The sequence below is a fragment of the Penicillium macrosclerotiorum genome (assembly GCF_028827735.1).
Source record: "Penicillium macrosclerotiorum strain IBT 26536 chromosome Unknown utg000003l_segment0_segment0, whole genome shotgun sequence".
Lineage (NCBI taxonomy): Eukaryota > Fungi > Ascomycota > Eurotiomycetes > Eurotiales > Aspergillaceae > Penicillium > Penicillium macrosclerotiorum.
This window is the reverse complement of record NW_026643083.1, coordinates 2,540,804-2,561,693: the sequence shown is the minus strand read 5'-3', so window position 1 is coordinate 2,561,693 and position 20,890 is coordinate 2,540,804. Positions and strand designations below refer to the sequence as shown.

The following is a 20,890-nucleotide window of genomic DNA, read 5'->3' as shown; positions in this document are numbered from 1 at the left end:
TGTTCGGAGGAAAGGAGGATATCCCCACTGAACCTTGGATTTTAGGGCCTGGCATCTTTCCGTCGCCATTCTTTAGGTTTGCGAGAGGGAAACGATATGAAGAGATCATCGTTAAGACTTTTCAGGCAACTTCTGATCTGACTCTGGCCTTGATGAGCTGGACTCGGATCGAGTGTGAGAGGACTGAAGGCTGCTTCTATACAGAGCGTCGGCCAGCATGACCGTGATAATCGCGGCCTGAAATGAAAGTTTCAGCAAAATACCCACTTCGTTGCTCCTGGTCTTAGTCTCGAAATTAGAGAAATGATAACTTACCAGACATAGATCGAATCCTTGTGCCACTTGGACATCCCACTCCGGCCGTTTCACTGGGATATAGACTTGATAGTATCCTTTGATTTTGGTCGTCATCACTAAGGCGCCGTCGTAGTAGACATTTGTTCGATACTTCCAGATATCATTGCCTCGTACTTCGAGTTTGGTTTCTGCACCGTCAGCCGCAGCATTCTGGATGTACACATCAAATTTGTCCTTCAGCAGATGGAACTGGGGGGCGCACGTCGCAATAGATCTATCATCCGCGCCCGGTAAGCTGACGAACCATGTCACCCCGGACTTTTTGCGGTGGAGCTCGAAAAGAGGAAGGCCCGAAGCGTCACGGAAGAACTTTCGCTCGCTCCAGGATACGACGTCGCCGTCGACTTTGAAGAGTTCTGTTGGGTTTGCCTGGCTGGACTCTCCACTTTCGGTATCGGTATCTGGACTGGCGAAGATGGTGAAGTCCCCTCCCGACCAGCTTTTGGTGTGCTGCTTCACGCGAAGTCGGGTTGGCGCAGTCGCGACATGCTCTGGGCGGATAGCGACGGGCGCCTTGAGAGGTTGTAAAAGTGGTGCCATTTTTTTAGAATGATTTCAAATGTCCCACTACTTCAAGAGGGGAGCAGTCCGCTATCAAGATCATTTCCGCAGCTGGTGAGATGTCCCCCTCCAGGTTTATGTAAACCAACACGCATTCTCGTTCCTTGACTAGTCCTGATGATCAGGTTCTTTTCTGGTATAGGTCGATGGCCTTACATAGAGTTATTCTTGGAAGCTCCTTCTACAGTGCGGGCCGTGAGTTTCATGATGTCAAGGTGGATTACAAGAACCCTTCTGCGGGCGTCTGTTACAGCCCCCATTCATGTGGGGGCAGTCGAGAAAGGCCATCGTTCTTGGCAGATGGACTGGGCGCATCCATAGCCAATCCGGATCGATTGAGACCGAAGTTTAGAGTGCAAGTCTATTTGGGGGCCAGATTGAAACACTCATACCGTATCTTGTACGGAGTACGAATACGGAGCAAGGAGTGCCTTCGTACGTGAGCACAAACACTCAAGTGCGGAGAATAGTAGTGTCACAAGTATCTCGATATTAAGTCTTTCACATTTCTATTCCATGGACCATGTCTGAAGTGTATGTAATTTCAAATACAAGAGCTGTCCATTTTGATTGTTGCTTCGAATTATGTTCTATTTGATATACATTCTTCGAAGGACAGAATGGTTCCAGAGCCCTGAGAGTTAACGTCGCTTTGAGTAGCCAGCTTCTGTTGATTTTCCTCTCATACAATAATCCACGTCAATGTTGTCTCGAGGTCTTTGCCTCTATAGTACTGATCTGTAGTTCTGAAATAGATGCAGTGAAATTGGGTCATATCAATGGAACAATTAATTGCAAAATTGACGGCTGTTTGAGAAGTATCTGGCCTTGACTTCTCTGTGCAAACTACAATCTAGATTTTATCTACCCTTAGCAATTTCCTGAAATGTCAATTTCCCAAAGCAGCAGGACCATTGTATGAATATAGAAATGGTTTTTTAATGCACTCCAAGGGGTGCGTAAAGAGGTATTTTCCTAAATTAGCTAAATTAGGCACAATATTGATAAAATCGCAGATGATCGTTGTTAGACACAATATTAACATGATATCAAAAGGCTAATTTACTTAGCTTGAGCTTATCATCCTGTATACACCACCAGAATGACGACGGTTAGAAGACCCACATAAGACTAGAGGCGCTCTTGAAATGGCCTCGGTATTGAATCCAAAATGAACTGCCAAGAACCATTATGGGTAATTTGGTACAAGGAATCCCTTTAGATTTAATTTCCGCTGTCAAAATCAGATCCGGGGTAATCTGTTTCTTACAGTACGGAGCATTCGGTAAACAGTATCATGATTGTGCTGAGAGTGGCTACAACAGGCTCCAAGCTACAAATGATTGTCAATCTCCCCTGAGCACGATTCACGATTCAATTCAGGGCCTTGCTGACATAGCTGATGTGACATCACCCTCCAGAAGGACTACTTATAGTATCGAGTCCCATTGGTTGAAAAGAGCATGGAGTGGAGTTCCTCCCTTATCATTGGCTGATGTACCCAGGGTCTGGGCTGAATTACTCCAATCAAATCGACCCGGTGCTTCGCCACGCTACCAGGGTCCATCCTAATTTCCAAGGGTGCAGCCCCATGTGTATTTAATTGATTGACGATGAGTTGATTGACCCACAAATAGAAGCAAAAGCAGGTGAAACCGGCCTCGCGACACGGAGGCTGAACCCTTAGTGCTTAGCCAGGTCCCAAGAAAAATCGTTTGTCTTGGAACTCCGCACCGTTTGATTCTATCTCCGAAAGAGAACCTTCAACACCTCGCGGCGACAAACCTTGATTATTTGGCTACCCTAGGTAGCTGCGGTTATCTTTCGCACAATGAAGTTGCAGGGTGCCAGGCGGATGGCCCTGGCGGCCTTACACATTCTGCCCCTTACCAGCCATGTCTATGCGCTTGACCTAGATGTTAACGATCAGGGTATGGAACGGAACCATCGCGTTGTGTATTCGCTCCTATTGTTTCAACCGAATCCTTGCTCATAAAATATCTTCTCAATAGAATCGATCAAAAATGCCGCGAGCGAGACCACGTGGAATATGATGACTTTCTATACTCAAAATGGGACAGACAATCCAGGCTTCATCTCAAGGTCCTGGTGGACAGGCGCGGCTTTATTCCTCGCCTGTCTGAATTATTGGCATGCGACAAATGACACAACCTATAACGAGGAGGTTTCTATCGGAATGCAACACCAGGGTGGTACGGACAATGACTATATGCCTTCGTGGGCAATCGGTGTTGTATGTCATCCTTCCGACATCTGTATGAGTTCTTCTGACTGTCCTCCAGGGAAACGATGATCAAATGTTCTGGGGCCTAGCGGCGATTACCGCGGCGGAGATGAAGTTCCCGAATCGGCCAACTGGCGCCACATGGCTCACGCTCGCACAAGGCGTGTTTAACAACCAGAAGAGCACACAAGGAAACGGGTGGGAAACCAGTATCTGTGGAGGTGGCCTTCGATGGCAAAAAGAGAGCTGGCAGAGTGGCTATACTATGAAGAACTCGGTGTCAAATGGTGGCTTTTTCATGCTTGCGGCCCGTCTCGCATGGTATAACCAGGAACAGGACTATGCTACGTGGGCAGAGAAGGTCTGGGACTGGTCCACCACCGTGAATTTGGTTAATAATAAGACCTGGGCAGTGGGAGATAGTGTTAGAGCTGGAACCGGAGGCCCTGATGGCTGCAGTCTTCCCGACAACACCCGATGGACCTACAATTATGGTGTCTATCTGTCAGGCGCCGCTTACATGTACGCCTATGTGAGTTTTGACCTTTGTCTCATCCATCACACAAGATTGAAGCTCTGTTCAAAATTCTAATGACCCGACTCATGACAGACAAACGACTCCAAATGGCTGGACCGAACAACCAATCTGATGGATTCATTATATTCCACATTTTTCCAACCCAAACATGGAGGTGTTATCACAGACTTTACTTGCGAAGATTCCGACATGTGTTATAAAGATGCAAATGGGCCACTTTTCAAAGGCCTCACAGTATCGTGGCTTGCAGATATTGCATTGTTGATTCCTTCTCTTCGTGACCAAATTCTGCCACGACTTCAAACCTCTGCTGAAGGTGCTGCAAATTCGTGTACCGGCAATGACAAGGGCCAGTGTGGTAATCGCTGGTATGGTGGGTATGACGGCCAATATTCAATGGAAAATGCCATCAGTGGTAGCCAGATCATGAGTGCTGTCATGCTGAAATTCATGGACTCTTCCTCCGGTCCAGTTTCGACTGCCACAGGAGGCAACGGCACAAGCGATCCGAATGCCGGTACTGGAACAAGCGAAACAACTGCGCCACTGCCTGCTATTACAACAGGAGACAAAGCAGGAGCTGGAATCCTGACTGTGATCATTGTGGCCGGTATGGTAGGCGGGGTGGCCTTTCTGTTTATAGATTCTGTCTAGTAAATGTTTTTTATTTGCATTCGAAAACCTGGGATCAAATTTATAGAACAATGTATGTATAATTTCAGTTTTCAGAATGACTCCAAAGCCAAAGCGTATACTTCCATATATAGATGATAGACAGCACGCCATAACATGTTCGAGAAAAGAACAAATGATTCTATGTGACGAGTCTTTGCCCTTTGATCGGACACAACCACTCGCAAAATTTTCACTGTCATGGAGTGCTTTATCAGTCAATCACTTCTTGTAGTATAACCAGAACTTACAAGATTGGAGAAATGGTACACTTTCAGGGACCTGCGGCCATATTGTGATGAATTGCACCACCTTTCATCCCCAAACTGATTTGCTGGTCTTAGCAATAGGTAACTTCTGGGCAAGACTCTCTAGACCTAAGAGCCAAATCAATGAAATACTAAATATCATACCAACATTGAGTGATATCCACGGTATTTTGGCTGCGATTGCTTGGCTGTTTGTCCTCTGCGATAGGATGACGGCTGGTCACTTTGAAACAACAGTATTAAAGCCGTTTGTTTCCAAAGCAGCCTAATCATAATCACTGCGGCTAGACTTTTAGTCGTAGGTATCGAATATACAAATTGAGGCTTGGGTTTAATGACAGTCCATAAGAATCAAAGTTTAGCCTATTCTTAATCCTCGCTCTTTGTAAAATGGGTTCGAGTACTATTTGAAGATGGTGCTTCGATAGAAATGCCTAAGAAAAGTAGTGAAATCCCGCAGTCTAACCCGTAGATATGTAGGGATGTGTAGGATATTGTCTTTAATATTTTTGGTGGCCTGGCTAGGCCCTTTAGGTGCCCTATTAACAATGACACGATTGATACATATCTGGCGATTGACCAAGAGCGACATATATATGTTTCATGAAACTCAATGAAGGTCAAATTCAAGGACGGCCCGATCACAACCCGGGGATGATCATGCGATGTCTTGCCAAACCCCCGACAAAACGTGCTTTGTGGCTTGCTGGGTCATGGAAGCTAGTCATCAATCGCGATAGCCGCATGACCAGAACCGGATCTTGGGGCCCGGGGGATTTCCCCATTCCCCAGCACTCTTCAATTCATGCTTTGGCATACTGTGTGATCGAAAACTCATATGCTCGCCATTCGGTTTACCGTTTTCGGCAAACGCGGGGGGACACGAGAACGTCTCGGTTTGGAAGTCCGGGGGTCGCATCCGCACCCCCTTTGACGTCATCTGGGTCAGATGAAGATCCGCATCGATTTCGCCGATTGTGACCGACGACTTATGACTTAAACGACCTCCAGCCTACAAGCAACTCCCCGAGAACGTTCTGGACTCCCTGAGTTCTGCGGTGCTTGGTTTCATTTGTGACCCTGTTACTCGGGTTCCTACTTGGTGGAGATTGCGATCAGGTCAACCTCGGTTCCACGGTCAACGTTCTTCCATTTGACTCCATCTTGCCACAGGAACATCCGTTCTGCTGCATCTCCGTCACGAGTGGTCCAGTTGACAAACGCGAGACCGACTCTTTTCCTTCACGAACCTCTATAACCTGTACGACGATCTGCCCAACGACCCAGCGTGGCTTTTGAAGCTGCCCAATCGACCCCATCGGAGCCAGTAACCCATCTGAGCTGCCAGTGGTCTCTGGACGCGTGGTACTCCTGCTGGACTTTTGTCGGCGAAGCTGACCTGCAAGCCACTATTAGTGCCTTACACCGCCCCCCAACCCTTCCGGGTTGTGGGTGCGCCACACAGTAACCCAACTTCACACAGTAACCCAACATTTTTCCTATTTCCCCTATCTACTACTGCATCCCACTAGTATCTAGAAAGAAACCCTGCCTGTTCTGACGTGCTTCCTCTGCTCTATCTAACGATGCCTGGGATTCCTGTGTAGGTTCTAGTGGTGGTGATGTTCCATACGCTTTCTTCCACTGCTTCCTTACCCGCTTCCGCTCTGCCTCTGTTTCCTTCTCATTTCTTTTAGCAATAGAACGATTTGCATCTCTAATAGAGAGTACCCCTGTTTTGCTAAGCGGTGTTTTAACCTGGCGCTTGGTGATTGGGCGCTGTAGTGGTTGTTGAGCTTCCCTAATCTTGCGAATAGTATCGTTCGCTAGATTTAGGTTCTCTATAGCAATCTTGTTATGATGAAATAACCGGTCAAGATTGCGTTGCTGCCTAGGTGTAAGATCTTCTTATTGATATCTAGCAATCTTCTTTTGATTCTTCTCTAGATCCTGTATAGATCTAGGCGGCGATTGGTCGATACTAGAAGAAGATATAGGTGGTAGTGAAGGTGTTGTATAAAGCGGTTGTAGATCTGGCGCTGTAAGATCTAGGTAATCTTGGATAGGAAGGCTATTAATAACCTTTCTACTATCGACTGGATAGATCCCTCGATCTTTAAACGATTCACGAATAATTCGCTGGCTAAACGCTCTATTCCGAATATTACCGATTATTCGAAGAAAATCTGATCTTCCGATAGGGCTTCCACCCTAAAACGCGTAGTCGTTATTCGCTAAGCGGAAGTGTTGCTTATAGCTTAGAAACGGTTTACCGTCTAGCGGCTGGCAAAGATGTGTAGTATGTGGTAGGAATCCTATAGGTAGGATATTATTCTCTTCGCAAAGGTGTAGGAATTCGAATGTAAGATGCGAACCGTGACTGTCGAATATTAGGATACGTTTTTCACCTGATTTCGTACGGTCGCATGTTGATTCTATAAAGAATCGAAGCTATTGAACTGCTATACTATCGGTTATCCAACCGTTTAGCGATGTAGTAATAGTAGTTCTTGGTAGTAGGTCGTCTGTTTGATTAAACTAAGATTCTATAAAGATACCGTTGCCTTTAAAGATAAACCAGGGTTCCATCTGCTACCCGTCGGCAGCTATACACTCGATAGACGTAATATTTTCGCCTTGGTCTGGCTGAGGAAGGTCTACTACCTTCCTACTACTACTAGTAGTAGTAGTAGATATAACGTTTCTAGACCTTCCTTCGCCTGGTTGAAAGCCGCATTCATCAAAGTTATAGACTAGACGTGCAGGCGTTGTCTTCTTGATCGTTTGGGCTAGTAGATCGTACCAGTACTGTAATGCTGCTGGATCTTCTGCTAGTATTCGCTTTGATTCCTTCGTATACTGCTTAGTAGGCCCTAATTGAAGATGTTTAGGAAGCCTATTAATAAAGCGATACGCCCACATCTTGCTAACCGACGGCTTCCCGACGCGTTGGCATGCACGATTCGCCCACGCTTCTAGTATCCTAGGAGTGATAGGCATATAGCAATCGTTCATATGTTGAATCCAGCGAATCAAGGCTTCTTCTTGATAGGGTTCTAGGGCATAGCCAACCCCCTTTTTAGCATTCCTAGGCCCTGTTCCACGTTTAATGCGATCGTATAACGTATGTTTATTAACGCCATATTCGCGTGCTAAACGGGCGATATTTGGCTTCGCAACGCGTGATGCTGCTAGGCAGGCCTCAGCCATACGGGCTTCATCGAATTTAGGCATATTTTGATGGTGGTGTTGGATAGAGAAGTAAAAAATAGGGTGTTTAGGAAAATGTTGGGTTACTGTGTGAAGTTGGGTTACTGTGTGGCGCACCCACAACCCGGAAGGGTTGGGGGGCGGTGTAAGGCACTAATAGTGCCTTTATTGGCATTCTCGGGACTCGGTCGGAACTCTCACATGAACGCACTGAATGGCCTGTACATGCGGCCTTCAACACGAAGCCCAGGTTCTCTATACAACCGGTGTTGATTGACCGCCTTCTCTGTATGTTCCCCACTGTGGCCCTGCAGAGCTACGATGCGCTCTGGTTGACCGTCCCCGTTGACTTATGTCCTAATCCAATCTCGCAGAGCTAACGCTCAAAAATCACTCTTCAGCGAAGCCTTATTGAGCTAGCCTCGTGCCAGTGCCTTGTTGGTAATCGCTTCGTCGTGGATAAGGATCACAAGGATCCACTGCCCCTCCGTCAAGTCGCCAGAGCCGCCACCGGACGGTATTTGAGACCGCGACCAACCGTCGGGGTCACGGACCTTCCAGCACACCTTCTTCCCCCCTGTCGACACGATGAAATCCACAACAATGAAATTGCCCGAGGGGCATGGAAGCGTCTACAAAGAGGTTCGGTTTTCGCCGACTGCGACGCCTCTTCGTCGCGCAAAGTCCGTTGCTGGTAGCACGCCCTCCATGAATTCTAAATATCAACACGTCTCGTCCACACAGGTCCCCACCGACGGCATTTTCTCTATAGACACATCATATATTGATCAATCACGACAGCTCCTCCAGAGCCAACGTGTAAATTTCGAGACAGAAAGGGAGCTATTTGCTCAGGAGCGACGGCTATGGGAGAAGGAACGGGCGCTTTTGCGGGCAAAGATCGCGGAGCTAGAATCATGGTTAAAATCACAACGAAGCCAGTCGAGCATCTCTGGATCACAACCTCCCAAACTGGCCTTCGGGACTCCACAGTATCAAGGGACAAACAATGGCCTCCTCCATTCAGCGCAGGTGTGGGAAGGGTCAAGTCCAGGAGGTCGACCGACGAGGGTCTTTCAAGATGAAGACAAGTCAGACAACAGTCGCCTATCTATGATCACCGAAGGGAGGGGCAGTAACCCTCCATCCCTGGATGCGGCACTTTCGCCTCGGGCGCGGGCAGTGGACGCCTTGGGGCCAACTGTCAGTGTGCCCGTGCCGATCGAGAAGCTCGACAGCCGCCTGGATGGCATTACTCTGAAGTCAACAGCTTTGCCACCTGGGGTAGTGGCCAGAGTAATCACCCCGCCATCCCCGTCGCCCCTGGAGACCTCCCCTGCTCCAGCCTCCGCCCTTTCAGTCGCTGCAAGGCCAGACATGGAACACCGAAACAGTCTCAAACTGAAGCTGTCAGAACTCGGCCCACCTAATGAGAACCTTGTGAGAAACGCTGGGCACACCCCGATGGCGATCATCGAGGCGGATATCAGCCAACGCTCTACCCAGGAGGCTTCTCCTATTACCGAGGTCCTTCCGTGCGAGGAAGAGGAAGCCCCTCTGGCGCCTGTGGTCACAGAGGTCCACCAGCCAACTGAAAATGCTGAGTCCTATTTTCCCGATTTGCCTGACGATCCTGCCCTCAAAGGGCCTCTCGGACTCACCAACGACAAGGAGCATGACAACAGTTTCTTGCATGAGTTGGACCAGAAACTCCTGGACCAGGCCAAGCGCATCCTTTCCAGCTCGGTGGAGTCTGTTGATCCCAATGAGCCGGACCCGGAGCTACCTCACCAGAGCGAACAAGAGCCAGAAATCAAATTCAGGAACGCAACCAATTTTGGCACTGCATTTGGACTATCAAGCTTTGGCAAATTCTGAAGAACCATTCATTGTCTGCACCATCTACTGTTTAATTTTGTGATCTATCTACATTTTGGGATCTGCCTGTGAAATATTTCTTGTTTTCCTCCTATCTGTTTTGCTTTTTAAGGATTGTCATTTCGGTACAGCCCGTCGTTGCGACTACCCACGATTTTTTGTTTCTGACCAAATGTTTGCCACGACTCATGAGATACGCTGGATATGCTGCAATATGATCTTGTTTTACTTTGTCTCAGACCTCCCTGTTTTTTGTTTCTGGGGTCATGCTCTTTCGCAGGGTGACTTGTGCCGGTCGAACCCCGGCTTTTGGCCAGGCCCCGATGATATCTCCTGTGGTCTTTGATATTGGTGTTCCTTGCGTGTGATCTGTCAACCCTGGCCAATCGTGGATTAATTGAACATCCATTGGCCACCCAGGCATCTCCTATGGGGAGCTGGGTGTTTGAGCGCCTGCATTGACCCCTTGCATGGTTTCTGCGACCTTCAAGTACCGCCAGCTCCACGTGTTGTTATTTTCCCATGTTAGGCCCACAGACCACAGACAGCGAGGATCCAGACTATCACTCCCCGACTGAGGGTTACGACAGCTCGGATGCTCGGTCTACTCGGGCTTTTGCATAAGCTTCACTTTGGCTCGGTTAGGGCATGCATGCCCCGGGTCCATTCTCGATAACGCTGCCCATGCACGCTGTTTACACCTGTGGCCGCATCGACAAGACATGACCTCTCTCATCTAGATCACTTGTCGAAGGCGAGCGGTTCGTGTGTGCCTGGTACCTTGCCGATCGGCGTTCCTGTGGCGGTCATTAAGGACAAGCCACCAAGGGCTAGTCTGTAGCCTTGCAGCATCCCCGTTTCTGGCTGGCCCTTGGCTCCCCTCTTTCTCCCTCTCTCCACAAACTGCCCCTCGGATACTCGGATGCACGCCTGGTCAGAAGGAAAACTACATAAAGGCCATGGGCAGCGACCCTGTTTCTTCTCTTCAGCATCCATTCATCAGAATCCCGGACAGTCATTCGCTCTCTTGCCTTTCTTGGAGCCTGCTCCTCAAGTCTTTCTTTCACATCCATTTTATACCATAACACTCGTTATTAATATTCACCGGATTCATTCCTTCGAGCTTCACCCTCAAAAACAAACAATGTCTTCCAAGTCTTTTACCCTCTCCGCGGCTCTGTGCCTTGCCCTCGCCGTTGGCCCCGCTTCGATCCTGGCTGCTCCCCAGCCGGTAAGTTTTGCAGACCACACGCATCTCTCCATGGAGGCGATCACGAGGATCGTCAACACTAATATGGTAAACTAGAACGGTCTTCCTCTTCTCGGCGGTATCGCTGGCAGTGCTGATCCCGCTCCTACCACTGGCAACAGTGAGCACGATGCGGGTCTCGGATACGATGTTGGCATTCCCGGTGGTCCTGGTGTTCGCTACGGCCTCGGCACTCACAGCGAGCACCACGGTCCCTGCGGCCCCGGTGTAGACAGTGAGCACGATGCCGGCCTCGGATACGATGTTGGTATTCCCGGAGGCCCTTCTGTCCGCTTCGGCGCTGGCACCCATGATGCCCACCAGGCCGTGCCATGCCCTGAGATTGTGGAGGTGTCTGAGGTCCCTCCTCCCGCTGAGGAGACCTCGACCTATATTCCCTCGATGATTCCTCCCACCTACACCACTCCCATCGTTATTCCCACGGCTACTCCTCCTCCTACGTGGGCGCCTGCCACTCCGGTGCCCGCCCAGTCGACTCCTCTTATCCCGCACCCAGCCCCGACTGCCACTCCTTCCCACCAGCCCTCGATGCCGGTCTTCAATGCTGGCTCTGCTCTGGCCCCGACCTCGTTCCTCGCCGTCGCTCTTCCTATCATCTTGGGCTTCGTTTACTAAATCACGCCCGACTGGGACTATGATGTATGGATGTGATTAAGAAAGCCTCTTTTGGGATGGACATCTATTCCGCCTCGCATGATATCTGTATCTTTTGCCTTGTCTTGTACTTTTCGCGCCGACCTGTTACATTTGTCTTTGTCTCTTCTCTCGTGTTTACTTTTGGTTATTTATTTAATGGCCCCCTGTTTTGGCCGCTGGACTGCAAACTCCAGATACCTGTATCTCGGCCAACATATGAGAGCCATGCTATCTACTGTCACCGTTGGACTCGGTTTTTCTTTTCTTCTCTTGTGTGTGATCATGAAGGTTTGGGAGTCCGGGCGTGCTTTGCACATTCCGTACCTGTTTTCTTTTGGACAATTGACAAAAATGACTTCTTCTGGTACTGCTGTGCTTGAATACATTGCATTTGGGCTTGGTCCCTGCGTTTATTATATTGCTTTCCCCATTAATACGAGACCGCACGGTCGAATAGGAAATCCTTGTAACCATATTTACTTCTTTCATCCCGGGATCCAGTCCAGTCCAGTATTTGTCAGTTGACTGACCGTGGGAAAAAGGGGTTATGTGGGGGATTGGCAACGCTAGGGGTCTTTCGTATCACAGGCGCAAGTTGCGATACATGCCACCACGGGAAAAGGAAACTTGAGAAAGATCAGAGGACTTTGACTGTATCTTTGGCGTGTGCACGCTGCGCAAATAATTTCATTTGATGCATATCAAAAATATCAAAAAATGAGGAAAGAAAGTCCATATTCCTTCAGCCAGCGAAAAAAAAAAACAAGGGCAGAAAAAAAAACGCCAAGTCATTATGCATATCCCATATTCCAAAGCAAGTCAGTCGTAGGTTGATCCCTTGATTCCAGGCCCTTTGACGCCAGTCCGCGCAAGAGCATCCAAAACAACCCCAGAGCAGTCTGGCCAGCGGTCATGAGACTGGCTGGGGGATGAAAGACCAAGTGAGAGCCTTGTTGTTCAGTTATACGCCCATCGTAAAGTCGTGCTCAATACCAGGTGTAACGCTAGCAATGAACTTCAAAAACACGACCAGATACTGGTCAACCCGGATTGCAACCTGTTCTTCCTCGTCGTGCTGAAGAACCTCCCACTCATCGCCACCACCTGAGGGCTGCTGTGAGTGCTCACCCAGTGATAGGCCTTTCGTGTCGTCCACAAGTCCCTCGAGTCCGCTGCTTCTATCTGCTTTTAACATATGGTTGGCTTCCTCTCGGGACTGTGTTTGCTTCAGCTTCTCCCGCCGCACTTTGAGTGCGGCATCGGCTCGATCAAGCAGGGTCTTCATGACTGATGCGTGGCGGCAGGGGTGAACGCTGGCCATTTTGACGCTGCCGTCGAACCAGGGGAAGTCCTCCAGTGTCACAGTCTTATCCTTATAGTCGCCGACAATGTCCTCCATCATCAGGTGCGGAGGAAGCGGCTCAGACGGAGATAGATAGCCAGACAGATAGAGCCGAGGCGTTCGATAGAAGTTGGCATATGTGATGTAAAGAGTGTAAGTGCGGAGAGGCCTGGGCATCATAATATCGTTCGTTAGTTGAGACATACACCAGATATAATGGACCGTGAAAGAGCGAGCCGAAGCAAGAAAGCGCAACTTACTGCGTCGTCCCGGACTTTCCGACAGGCTCGCGAATAATCGCCTCTTCATCGTCATCATCATCTTCCATATCTGGGATCTCCTCTTCATCCTCCTGCTCGCCCAAGTTCCCGGACTCATCCACTGTCCTCACATCCCTGATGCGAGCTTCTTGTCTGTCACTATCCGCAGCAACATCACGCCCACCACCAGTTCGCAGCCACCCATCACTACTGTCAGCACCCGCCGCACCCTCATCCCCGTCCCCAGCAAGCATGTCCCTGACAATCTCATCTTCGTGGCCCGCATCGCCGGCAAAATTATCGTTTAGCCGGCGATGGCAGGGCACGCCACGGGTGACGAGAAACTGTTTGCCCGGGGGCAGATAGGATACACGCTTGGCTGGGCTGGATGCATCGGCCCAGGACCACGTCGGGAACTTGTAGACCAAATAGTCGCCCGCAAGCACAAACTCCTCTGGAGTGATCTGGCCGGTGGCGCGGAAGGTTGAAGTGCGGGAGACCGGAGCCAGCCGGTCGCGCCAGGTTGATAGTGTGGAATGCAGGATGTTCATCGTATCTGTGTTTCTATGGTGCTATGCAAGAAGAAAGTTGATGGTTGGAGATGAGGGCGGGGTGATTCAATACTGATAAGCGGTGGAGCACATGATCGGCCCCGCGTGAGCTCCTTGTCTTGCATCATCTGGTTCTGCATACAAAATTTCCGGGACTTCATTCCACCAGATTGAACACGCTGGAGTCTTTTGTGACTCATTTGGTCTATTTGAACTCAATCAGGTGAGAGAGATCAATCTGATGCGCTTATTAGAGTGAAGACATTATTTGGTTGATTCTGTTTGGGATAGTTGGAGCTTCAAGATATATATAGTGTACTTATTTATTTATCCAGTATCTGCTCCTCTTTGTCCTATAAGATTTAGAATATAAGATTTAGAATATAGAACAACTCTTGATGCCGGCATTTATAATCCATGTAACATGTGACTTTTACTATCTCTTACTGGTGTTTCTGTCTCTATGGGCTTCAGACATGTATATTATTTCCCCAGCCAACCACTTCCAAGATTTGATTAACCACCCCTCTGTACAGTGCTCATACATGCACAGTCTGTTTCTTGTTCTCTATTTGCCTGTAGATAACGCTCCTAATGACACCCCGCTCCTATCTTCCATGGCGCTATGTGTACTTCCTTTAATAGCTAGCTGTCACAGTTGTCCGTGCTTATTATGGATGTGGGAAATGTAAATTGGGTAAGCTGGAGGAGTAAATGAAATGTAATATGAGTGTATTTTGCTTGCAGATCTAGTCACTCTCGATTCCTCTGTTGCTAGACATAGTAATCCAACACAACTGTTGCAGCATGATTCATCTTTTCTGCCAAGTAGTGCTAAGTTGCAGGCATCAATACACGGGGCTGCACCCTTGCTCATGGCCTAACCTGGGACGTATTTTCCACGGGCAGGAATTGGAGCTGGCCAACAATAAAAGAGGGCCTTATCCCTTTTCAGTGCCCTGAAATCATGGGTATGGCCTCCCGGGGAATTGGGAGCCTGATTTTTGGCGCCGGCTGCATCCAAGGGCTCCTCGACGAGTCATGTTCATAGACAAATAGCATTCTGTCTCAAAGTCCGGCTTCACTCGCCTTCGTCCATCATCCGGCGTCGCTCGAGTTCTGAATCCAAGTCCTCCACCGTCATGGGAATCACTTTTGCTTTCCACACCTCTGTTTCTCTCCGCATAAATCCTTCTGTGCTCCGCATTCCGACGACTAGGAACCCGAGTTCTTCACGGTCAACGTCAAAAACTTCCCACCATTCCCCATCCACTAGTTTGATGCCTTCCTCACGTGCGGCGAGGTAGATTGCCGCGACTGCTAGAGCGTTGGGCTGGTGTGTTACGTAGAGTAGCTGAGGCGATAGCAACGCCGCATTCAAATGCTCGATCACCCGGCGTGATACCGCCGGCTTTGCTACACCTAGGGTTTGCAAGTAGGTCAGGGCAATCGTGTGTGGAAGAGCAACGTGTGTGTCGAAGCCGAGTGTGCGGAGGATGATTGACTCAATCCGGAGAAGGACTAAACGGTCGGCCTGGTATCCGCCCTCTGAGAGAATATAGACATCGGGAGATGGTGGCTGCGCGGGAGCTCCATTCGGGTTCACAAACCATAACGGTGAGGCCTTCAGAGAGAGGAGGAGAGTATAGACATTGAGAACCGAACGCGGCGAAGTGGGCTGGAAGGAGAGCTTAGCGGCGAGGTAGAGAGCCGCGGCCGATACATCCTGGGAAGAATCGAGGTGAGCCGATGAACGAATGAGCCCAGTATGGCACGGATTGAAGCAAGTCTACATACTTTGGCTGCATATAAGCGCAAGCTACCGCCCTCAGCTCCAAGCCAGAAACGCGTGAAGATTACGATGGCCTGCGCGATAATGTCCTGCGACAGGTGCAACAGAATGCCGGCCGCTTGTGTTAGTTGGGCGCCGGCGCAGCGAATGGAAGCTTCCAGATCGGTAGGGACTCCATCGATCGAGGAGGAGGAATTTGACAGCTGCTCGGGGGTTGCCAGCGCGTTGGAAAGGTGTTTCAGACCTGGGGTGGTGGGTGCCATGGCGGGCAGGAGATTTGCAAGGGACGTGGGATGAGACAAGCTCGTACCAAATTAACGGACGGGGATCGAGCTCGACTCGATCCTTCCAGAGATCGCCGAGTCCCAGTGAGTGGCAGACCCAGCACAACAATGTAGGTACGTAGTAGATTGATCCAAGGTGCCGGTCATTGCGGATCCGAAAGACTGGAAGATGGTGGAGCTCGTGATTGAACCCCGACGTTCAGCCACCGCCATTTCATAGTTGCGCCTCCCAGCCTCTTTTATTTACCTCGACAGTTTCAAACAGACAGACCCTTCTTTCCCCTTTTCAAACCTCCTGCAGTGAAACATACGCTATTGAGACCCGTTTATGGTTTCATCCTAATTATTCCAATCGTCGCGCTTCCATCCCCCTCCTTTAGCCGACTACTCTTCGGACGATCTTCGTGACCACTTCACAGCTGCATCTCTCCACTCTTGGACCTCCAAGGTCGTACACAGCGCCACAGCACCACCCCATTCGACGTGGCATTCGAACTCCGACGGCCTCTGAGGTCAAGCCACCCCTCACAACCATGTCGTTCGTCCCCTCTCACGGTCCCGTCACCCTACATTCCGATGCCTCGCAGGGGATTCACGAGACCGTTGCCTCGCCGCCCCTAAGATCGACGATCCCTGCGATTTCCTCTGAGAAACGCTTTACCAGCTTGCCCTCACATCGTCGGGCAAACACCGAGTATATTGCACGTCCCCCTATCTTCGACGAAGAGCTACACGATCCGACGTCGAACGACTCCCTTCCGAGGAACCGATCGATCCCAACTTGGACAGATACGTTTCCCAAGAAGAAGCTCGAGGCTCGAGCAAGGATCCTGTCAGATTGGTTCCAGGGCAAGTCTGAACCGGTCGACTTGGGAATCACTATGTACCCCGACGACCATGCCGACTCGACGGAGATGGATACTCCCCGTCTAGCCACGGAATCGTCTTCACACTCTCGAAAGAACACCGCCTCGGGGACTGGGCGGTTCAACTTCTTCGGCCTCCGCCGGCAGGCAGAGCAGAAGCAAGATCCACCCGAACCTGCAGATGACGAGTTCCTCAACCTCGATATTTCCGCGGCTCTGTCCCTCCCCAAATCCGATGCCTCCAGTGATGAAGCACTCGATAGCCTCCGCGACCACGCCACGACCGTGCTACAACGTATGCAAGAAGCCTATAAACAACGGACATTCGCTATGCATCAGGCTTTGGCTGATCGGAACGAAAAGCTGGAGGAGTTGGAGGAGACTCGAGCACGGGTCAATCATCTGAAGACGCAGCTGGATGGGATGGCTGCCAAGGTCCTGAGCCAGGAGAAAGCCATGCAGGCCATGGCTCAAGAACTAGAAGAAGAGCGGCGCCTTCGACAACGTGAACAATCTCGGAGCCGGAGTCGCGCGGTGCGCGCGATTCCCCCCGAAGACGAGATTCCGTCCCTTGTGCTTCAGACTCCTCACCGAGGTGGCAAGCGGGCAAGCCATGGGACATTCGCTAGTGATTCAGGCTTTGAGTCGGGTGACGAGAGTGTCGCCGACAGCATATTCTCACACAAAGAGAGTGTTGAGTCGCCAACGTCCACCCTGACTGCCCCGTCCCCAAACTTGTCTCAAGTTGCGTTGTCGACCCCGACAGCGCTTCCAACCATTCAAAAAAATCTCGTCACCGTCACCACCACCCCCACCCCGACGCGCTCATCCACATATGATCGTGTTATGAAAGGTCTTGCCTCGACACGGCTCGGTAGTTCTTTCGTTGGAAACTCCCATCAATGCAGTAACTGCCATGGCGTTCCGGCCTCTGAAGCTTGGAGTGTAATGGGGGTGCTCAAGGATGAGAACCGAGGTCTCAAGACCCGACTTGGGGAGCTTGAGCTAGTGATTGATGACTGTCTCGGTCTTGTCGGTCCTTGAGCAAGACTCGGATGACAAACTTTAATTAAGATGATATTATTTGTGACGTTCTTTTTGGGATCATAACGTATGGGGGCTTGGGATCTGATATGATACTCCCGCAGGGACTTGGTGTCTATAGAAAGGAAAGAGATTTAATCGGGAATTTATTGAGTGATGTAATTCTCGGGCCATCGGATGCCATGGAATTTTGGAAATGATACTTCAAACCCAGACGATATGCTGTTGCTCAAGCTCCGTATACTCCGTAGACCCTGTGAAGCAGCGACCCTAACGTAGTGTGGGGATAAGCTTCGGGGCCCCCTACACCGGGGTACACACGATGAGAACGGTCAAGGCCAACAAAGATCGATTTTTAAGCCTATAAAGAGAGTTGAAGATAATGCTGCTGCCAGAAAATTTATCCAGATCCTGAATCGTCTCTCGCTTGCGTTGAGTCATCGAGTGCATGGGGGGGGGTTCTGTTGGTGCAGGCGTGTTTGCGGCGAAGACCAAGTGGCCTTAATTAGCGCGAAGCGAAAAGTGGCCAGCGAACCTCTTCCCTCTCTTTCCTCCTCCCCCCATCCTTCCCTCCGACCTTCTTCTCCCCTCTCCTTTTCTTCCTTTTCCTATTTTACCTCCCCCCTTCCGCTCCTTCGGCTGGTTTCGATTCCCAGCTTCCTTTATTTCTTTTTTGACGGATTGGGAGGAAGATTGTCATCATGAGCGGCCGTGAGTCCAATGCCCCCCCGAACACAGTGCCCAGCACGCGATCGTCACGATCCACCTCACATCAATCGCAATGGCCTCGCAAATACTGATGATAGTTCCTAGTACGCTTTCTTGACTTGATCAAGCCCTTTACGCCCCTCCTCCCGGAGGTGGCAGCTCCTGAGACCAAGGTGCCCTTCAACCAGAAGTTGATGTGGACTGGTGTATGTGACTGGAAAACCTCCGCTGCTGGTGACGAATTGACGTGGAATCTAATCGAGCCTCCTTCTAGCTCACCCTCTTGATCTTCCTGGTCATGAGCCAAATGCCTCTCTACGGTATCGTGTCCTCCGATACCTCCGACCCCCTGTACTGGCTGCGTATGATGCTGGCCAGTAACCGGGGTACCCTCATGGAGTTGGGTATCACCCCCATCATCTCCTCCGGCATGGTCTTCCAGGTATGCGCCCATCAATAAAATCCAATACTGTGACCGCCGGGAATTCAACTAATTTGTCGCTTTTTTTTCTCTCTCTAGCTCCTTGCCGGTACCCACCTTATCGATGTCAACCTGGATCTCAAGACCGACCGCGAGCTCTACCAGACCGCGCAGAAGCTGTTCGCCATCATCCTCGCCTTTGGCCAGGGCTGTGTCTACGTCCTGACTGGTCTCTATGGCCAGCCCAGTGACCTGGGCGCTGGTATCTGTGTTCTCCTGATTGTCCAGCTGGTTGTTGCCGGCCTGGTTGTCATTCTGCTTGATGAGCTGCTCCAAAAGGGCTATGGTCTTGGTAGCGGTATCTCCCTGTTCATTGCCACCAACATCTGCGAGTCCATCGTCTGGAAGGCTTTCTCCCCTACCACCATCAACACTGGCCGTGGCCCCGAGTTCGAGGGTGCGATCATTGCCCTGTTCCACCTGCTCCTGACTTGGCCCGACAAGCAGCGCGCGCTGTATGAGGCCTTCTACCGCCAGAACTTGCCTAACGTGATGAACCTGCTGGCCACTCTGCTCGTCTTCGCTGCCGTCATCTACCTCCAGGGCTTCCGTGTTGAGATCCCCGTCAAGTCTGCCCGCCAGCGTGGCATGCGCGGCTCCTACCCTGTCCGCCTTTTCTATACCTCGAACATGCCCATCATGCTCCAGTCCGCCCTTAGCTCCAACATCTTCCTGATCAGCCAGATGTTGTACTCTCGCTTCTCGGACAACCTGCTCGTCAGACTTCTCGGAGTCTGGGAGCCCCGCGAGGGCTCTGCCCAGCTCTATGCTGCCTCCGGTATTGCCTATTACATGTCTCCCCCCTTAACTTCAAGGAGGCTCTCCTCGACCCCATCCACACTGCTGCCTATATTACCTTCATGTTGGTCGCCTGCGCGCTTTTCTCCAAGACCTGGATTGAGGTGTCCGGCTCTGCTCCCCGTGATGTTGCCAAGCAGCTCAAGGACCAGGGTCTTGTCATGTCCGGTCACCGTGAGCAGAGCATGTACAAGGAGCTCAAGCGTGTTATTCCCACTGCGGCTGCTTTCGGTGGTGCCTGCATTGGTGCTCTGTCCGTCGCTTCCGACCTTCTCGGCGCCCTGGGCAGCGGCACTGGTATTTTGCTTGCCGTGACGTAAGTTCTCTCCTAGCTCCCTTTTTCCCGTTGCTTTTGAAACCATTAAACTCATTCCTTTTTTTCTCCAGCATCATCTATGGCTACTTCGAGATTGCCGCCCGCGAGGGTGACATCGGTGCTGGTCTGAAGGGTCTTGTCCCTGGCAGCTAAATGCCTTGAAATAGGCCCACTTTCTTCTTACGAACGGTTTGACGAAAGACTACCTTCTGTAGCCTTCTGAAACTGTTGATTGTTCTTTTTTTCTGTCTCTTTTAATTTGCCCGCTGTTCTCTATACGATTTTTGGGAAGGGAGAGAAAGAATTGGTGTGCGGTTTGTCTGCGACGAGACTGGGTCAATGTCGGGCCTGTACGTTTGGTGTCTGGGGCGGCATGGCCGGTGACTGTCATTGTATCCATGTTTTCTTCCTCCCCCCTCCCTCTATTGTATGAGGGGGTCCAATTGTCATGCATGACGATATTTATACGACATGCCTCGACAATTTATGGCTTGGGAGTGTCTCCGGGTACAAATGGTCTTGCTGTCGACAATGCGGCCGCCAAGAATCGAAGCACCCTTCATGGAGGGTCCTGTAACCATATTCTATGTCACAAAACCAAATGAATCTATTTGCCGTGAATAAGCATCCCTCTATGTTGATGTCCTGCATCAAGACTTTGATTCTCAACTGTTCGAATAGTTTTCCGTTCTCTGCCACAATTTGTCTCATACATGTAGATAGAACTCCTCGAGAGAAGATGCTGATTCTCGCGTACGTCGGATTTTTGTGAGTTACTCAATTCCAGAAGTACAGCATTTCAGCTGAAGACA

At 50.3% G+C, this 20,890-nt stretch overlaps 8 protein-coding genes across 8 annotated transcripts; 5 read left to right on the top strand and 3 right to left on the bottom strand.

Annotated features, from left to right (window-relative positions):
- Positions 1-111: 111 nt before the first annotated feature.
- Positions 112-897, bottom strand: N7462_003816 (uncharacterized protein; the record flags this gene model as incomplete). Its single annotated transcript, XM_057075542.1, has 2 exons — positions 112-288; positions 316-897. The coding sequence occupies 2 exons, from the start codon at positions 895-897 to the stop codon at positions 112-114; spliced, it is 759 nt and encodes a 252-aa protein (XP_056935047.1).
- Positions 898-2,749: 1,852 nt separating this feature from the next.
- On the top strand, positions 2,750-4,355 carry N7462_003815 (glycoside hydrolase family 76 protein; the record flags this gene model as incomplete). Its single annotated transcript, XM_057075541.1, has 4 exons — positions 2,750-2,849; positions 2,931-3,172; positions 3,222-3,695; positions 3,774-4,355. 4 exons carry the CDS (start codon positions 2,750-2,752, stop codon positions 4,353-4,355), a joined length of 1,398 nt encoding a protein of 465 aa, XP_056935046.1.
- Positions 4,356-8,440: 4,085 nt separating this feature from the next.
- On the top strand, positions 8,441-9,730 carry N7462_003814 (uncharacterized protein; the record flags this gene model as incomplete). The annotated part of the gene is made up of 1 exon (XM_057075540.1): positions 8,441-9,730. The coding sequence occupies one exon, from the start codon at positions 8,441-8,443 to the stop codon at positions 9,728-9,730; it is 1,290 nt and encodes a 429-aa protein (XP_056935045.1).
- Positions 9,731-10,874: 1,144 nt separating this feature from the next.
- Positions 10,875-11,615, top strand: N7462_003813 (putative cell wall protein; the record flags this gene model as incomplete). The annotated part of the gene is made up of 2 exons (XM_057075539.1): positions 10,875-10,961; positions 11,037-11,615. 2 exons carry the CDS (start codon positions 10,875-10,877, stop codon positions 11,613-11,615), a joined length of 666 nt encoding a protein of 221 aa, XP_056935044.1.
- Positions 11,616-12,597: 982 nt separating this feature from the next.
- On the bottom strand, positions 12,598-13,789 carry N7462_003812 (ATG3/ATG10 family protein; the record flags this gene model as incomplete). The annotated part of the gene is made up of 2 exons (XM_057075538.1): positions 12,598-13,147; positions 13,239-13,789. 2 exons carry the CDS (start codon positions 13,787-13,789, stop codon positions 12,598-12,600), a joined length of 1,101 nt encoding a protein of 366 aa, XP_056935043.1.
- Positions 13,790-14,870: 1,081 nt separating this feature from the next.
- Positions 14,871-15,844, bottom strand: N7462_003811 (putative cyclin; the record flags this gene model as incomplete). The annotated part of the gene is made up of 2 exons (XM_057075537.1): positions 14,871-15,515; positions 15,587-15,844. The coding sequence occupies 2 exons, from the start codon at positions 15,842-15,844 to the stop codon at positions 14,871-14,873; spliced, it is 903 nt and encodes a 300-aa protein (XP_056935042.1).
- A 554-nt stretch (positions 15,845-16,398) lies between these two features.
- On the top strand, positions 16,399-17,775 carry N7462_003810 (uncharacterized protein; the record flags this gene model as incomplete). Its single annotated transcript, XM_057075536.1, has 1 exon — positions 16,399-17,775. The coding sequence occupies one exon, from the start codon at positions 16,399-16,401 to the stop codon at positions 17,773-17,775; it is 1,377 nt and encodes a 458-aa protein (XP_056935041.1).
- A 701-nt stretch (positions 17,776-18,476) lies between these two features.
- N7462_003809 (translocon subunit SEC61) lies at positions 18,477-20,231 on the top strand (the record flags this gene model as incomplete). The annotated part of the gene is made up of 6 exons (XM_057075535.1): positions 18,477-18,486; positions 18,589-18,689; positions 18,758-18,925; positions 19,004-19,696; positions 19,780-20,078; positions 20,150-20,231. The coding sequence occupies 6 exons, from the start codon at positions 18,477-18,479 to the stop codon at positions 20,229-20,231; spliced, it is 1,353 nt and encodes a 450-aa protein (XP_056935040.1).
- Between the last annotated feature and the right edge of the window lie 659 nt (positions 20,232-20,890).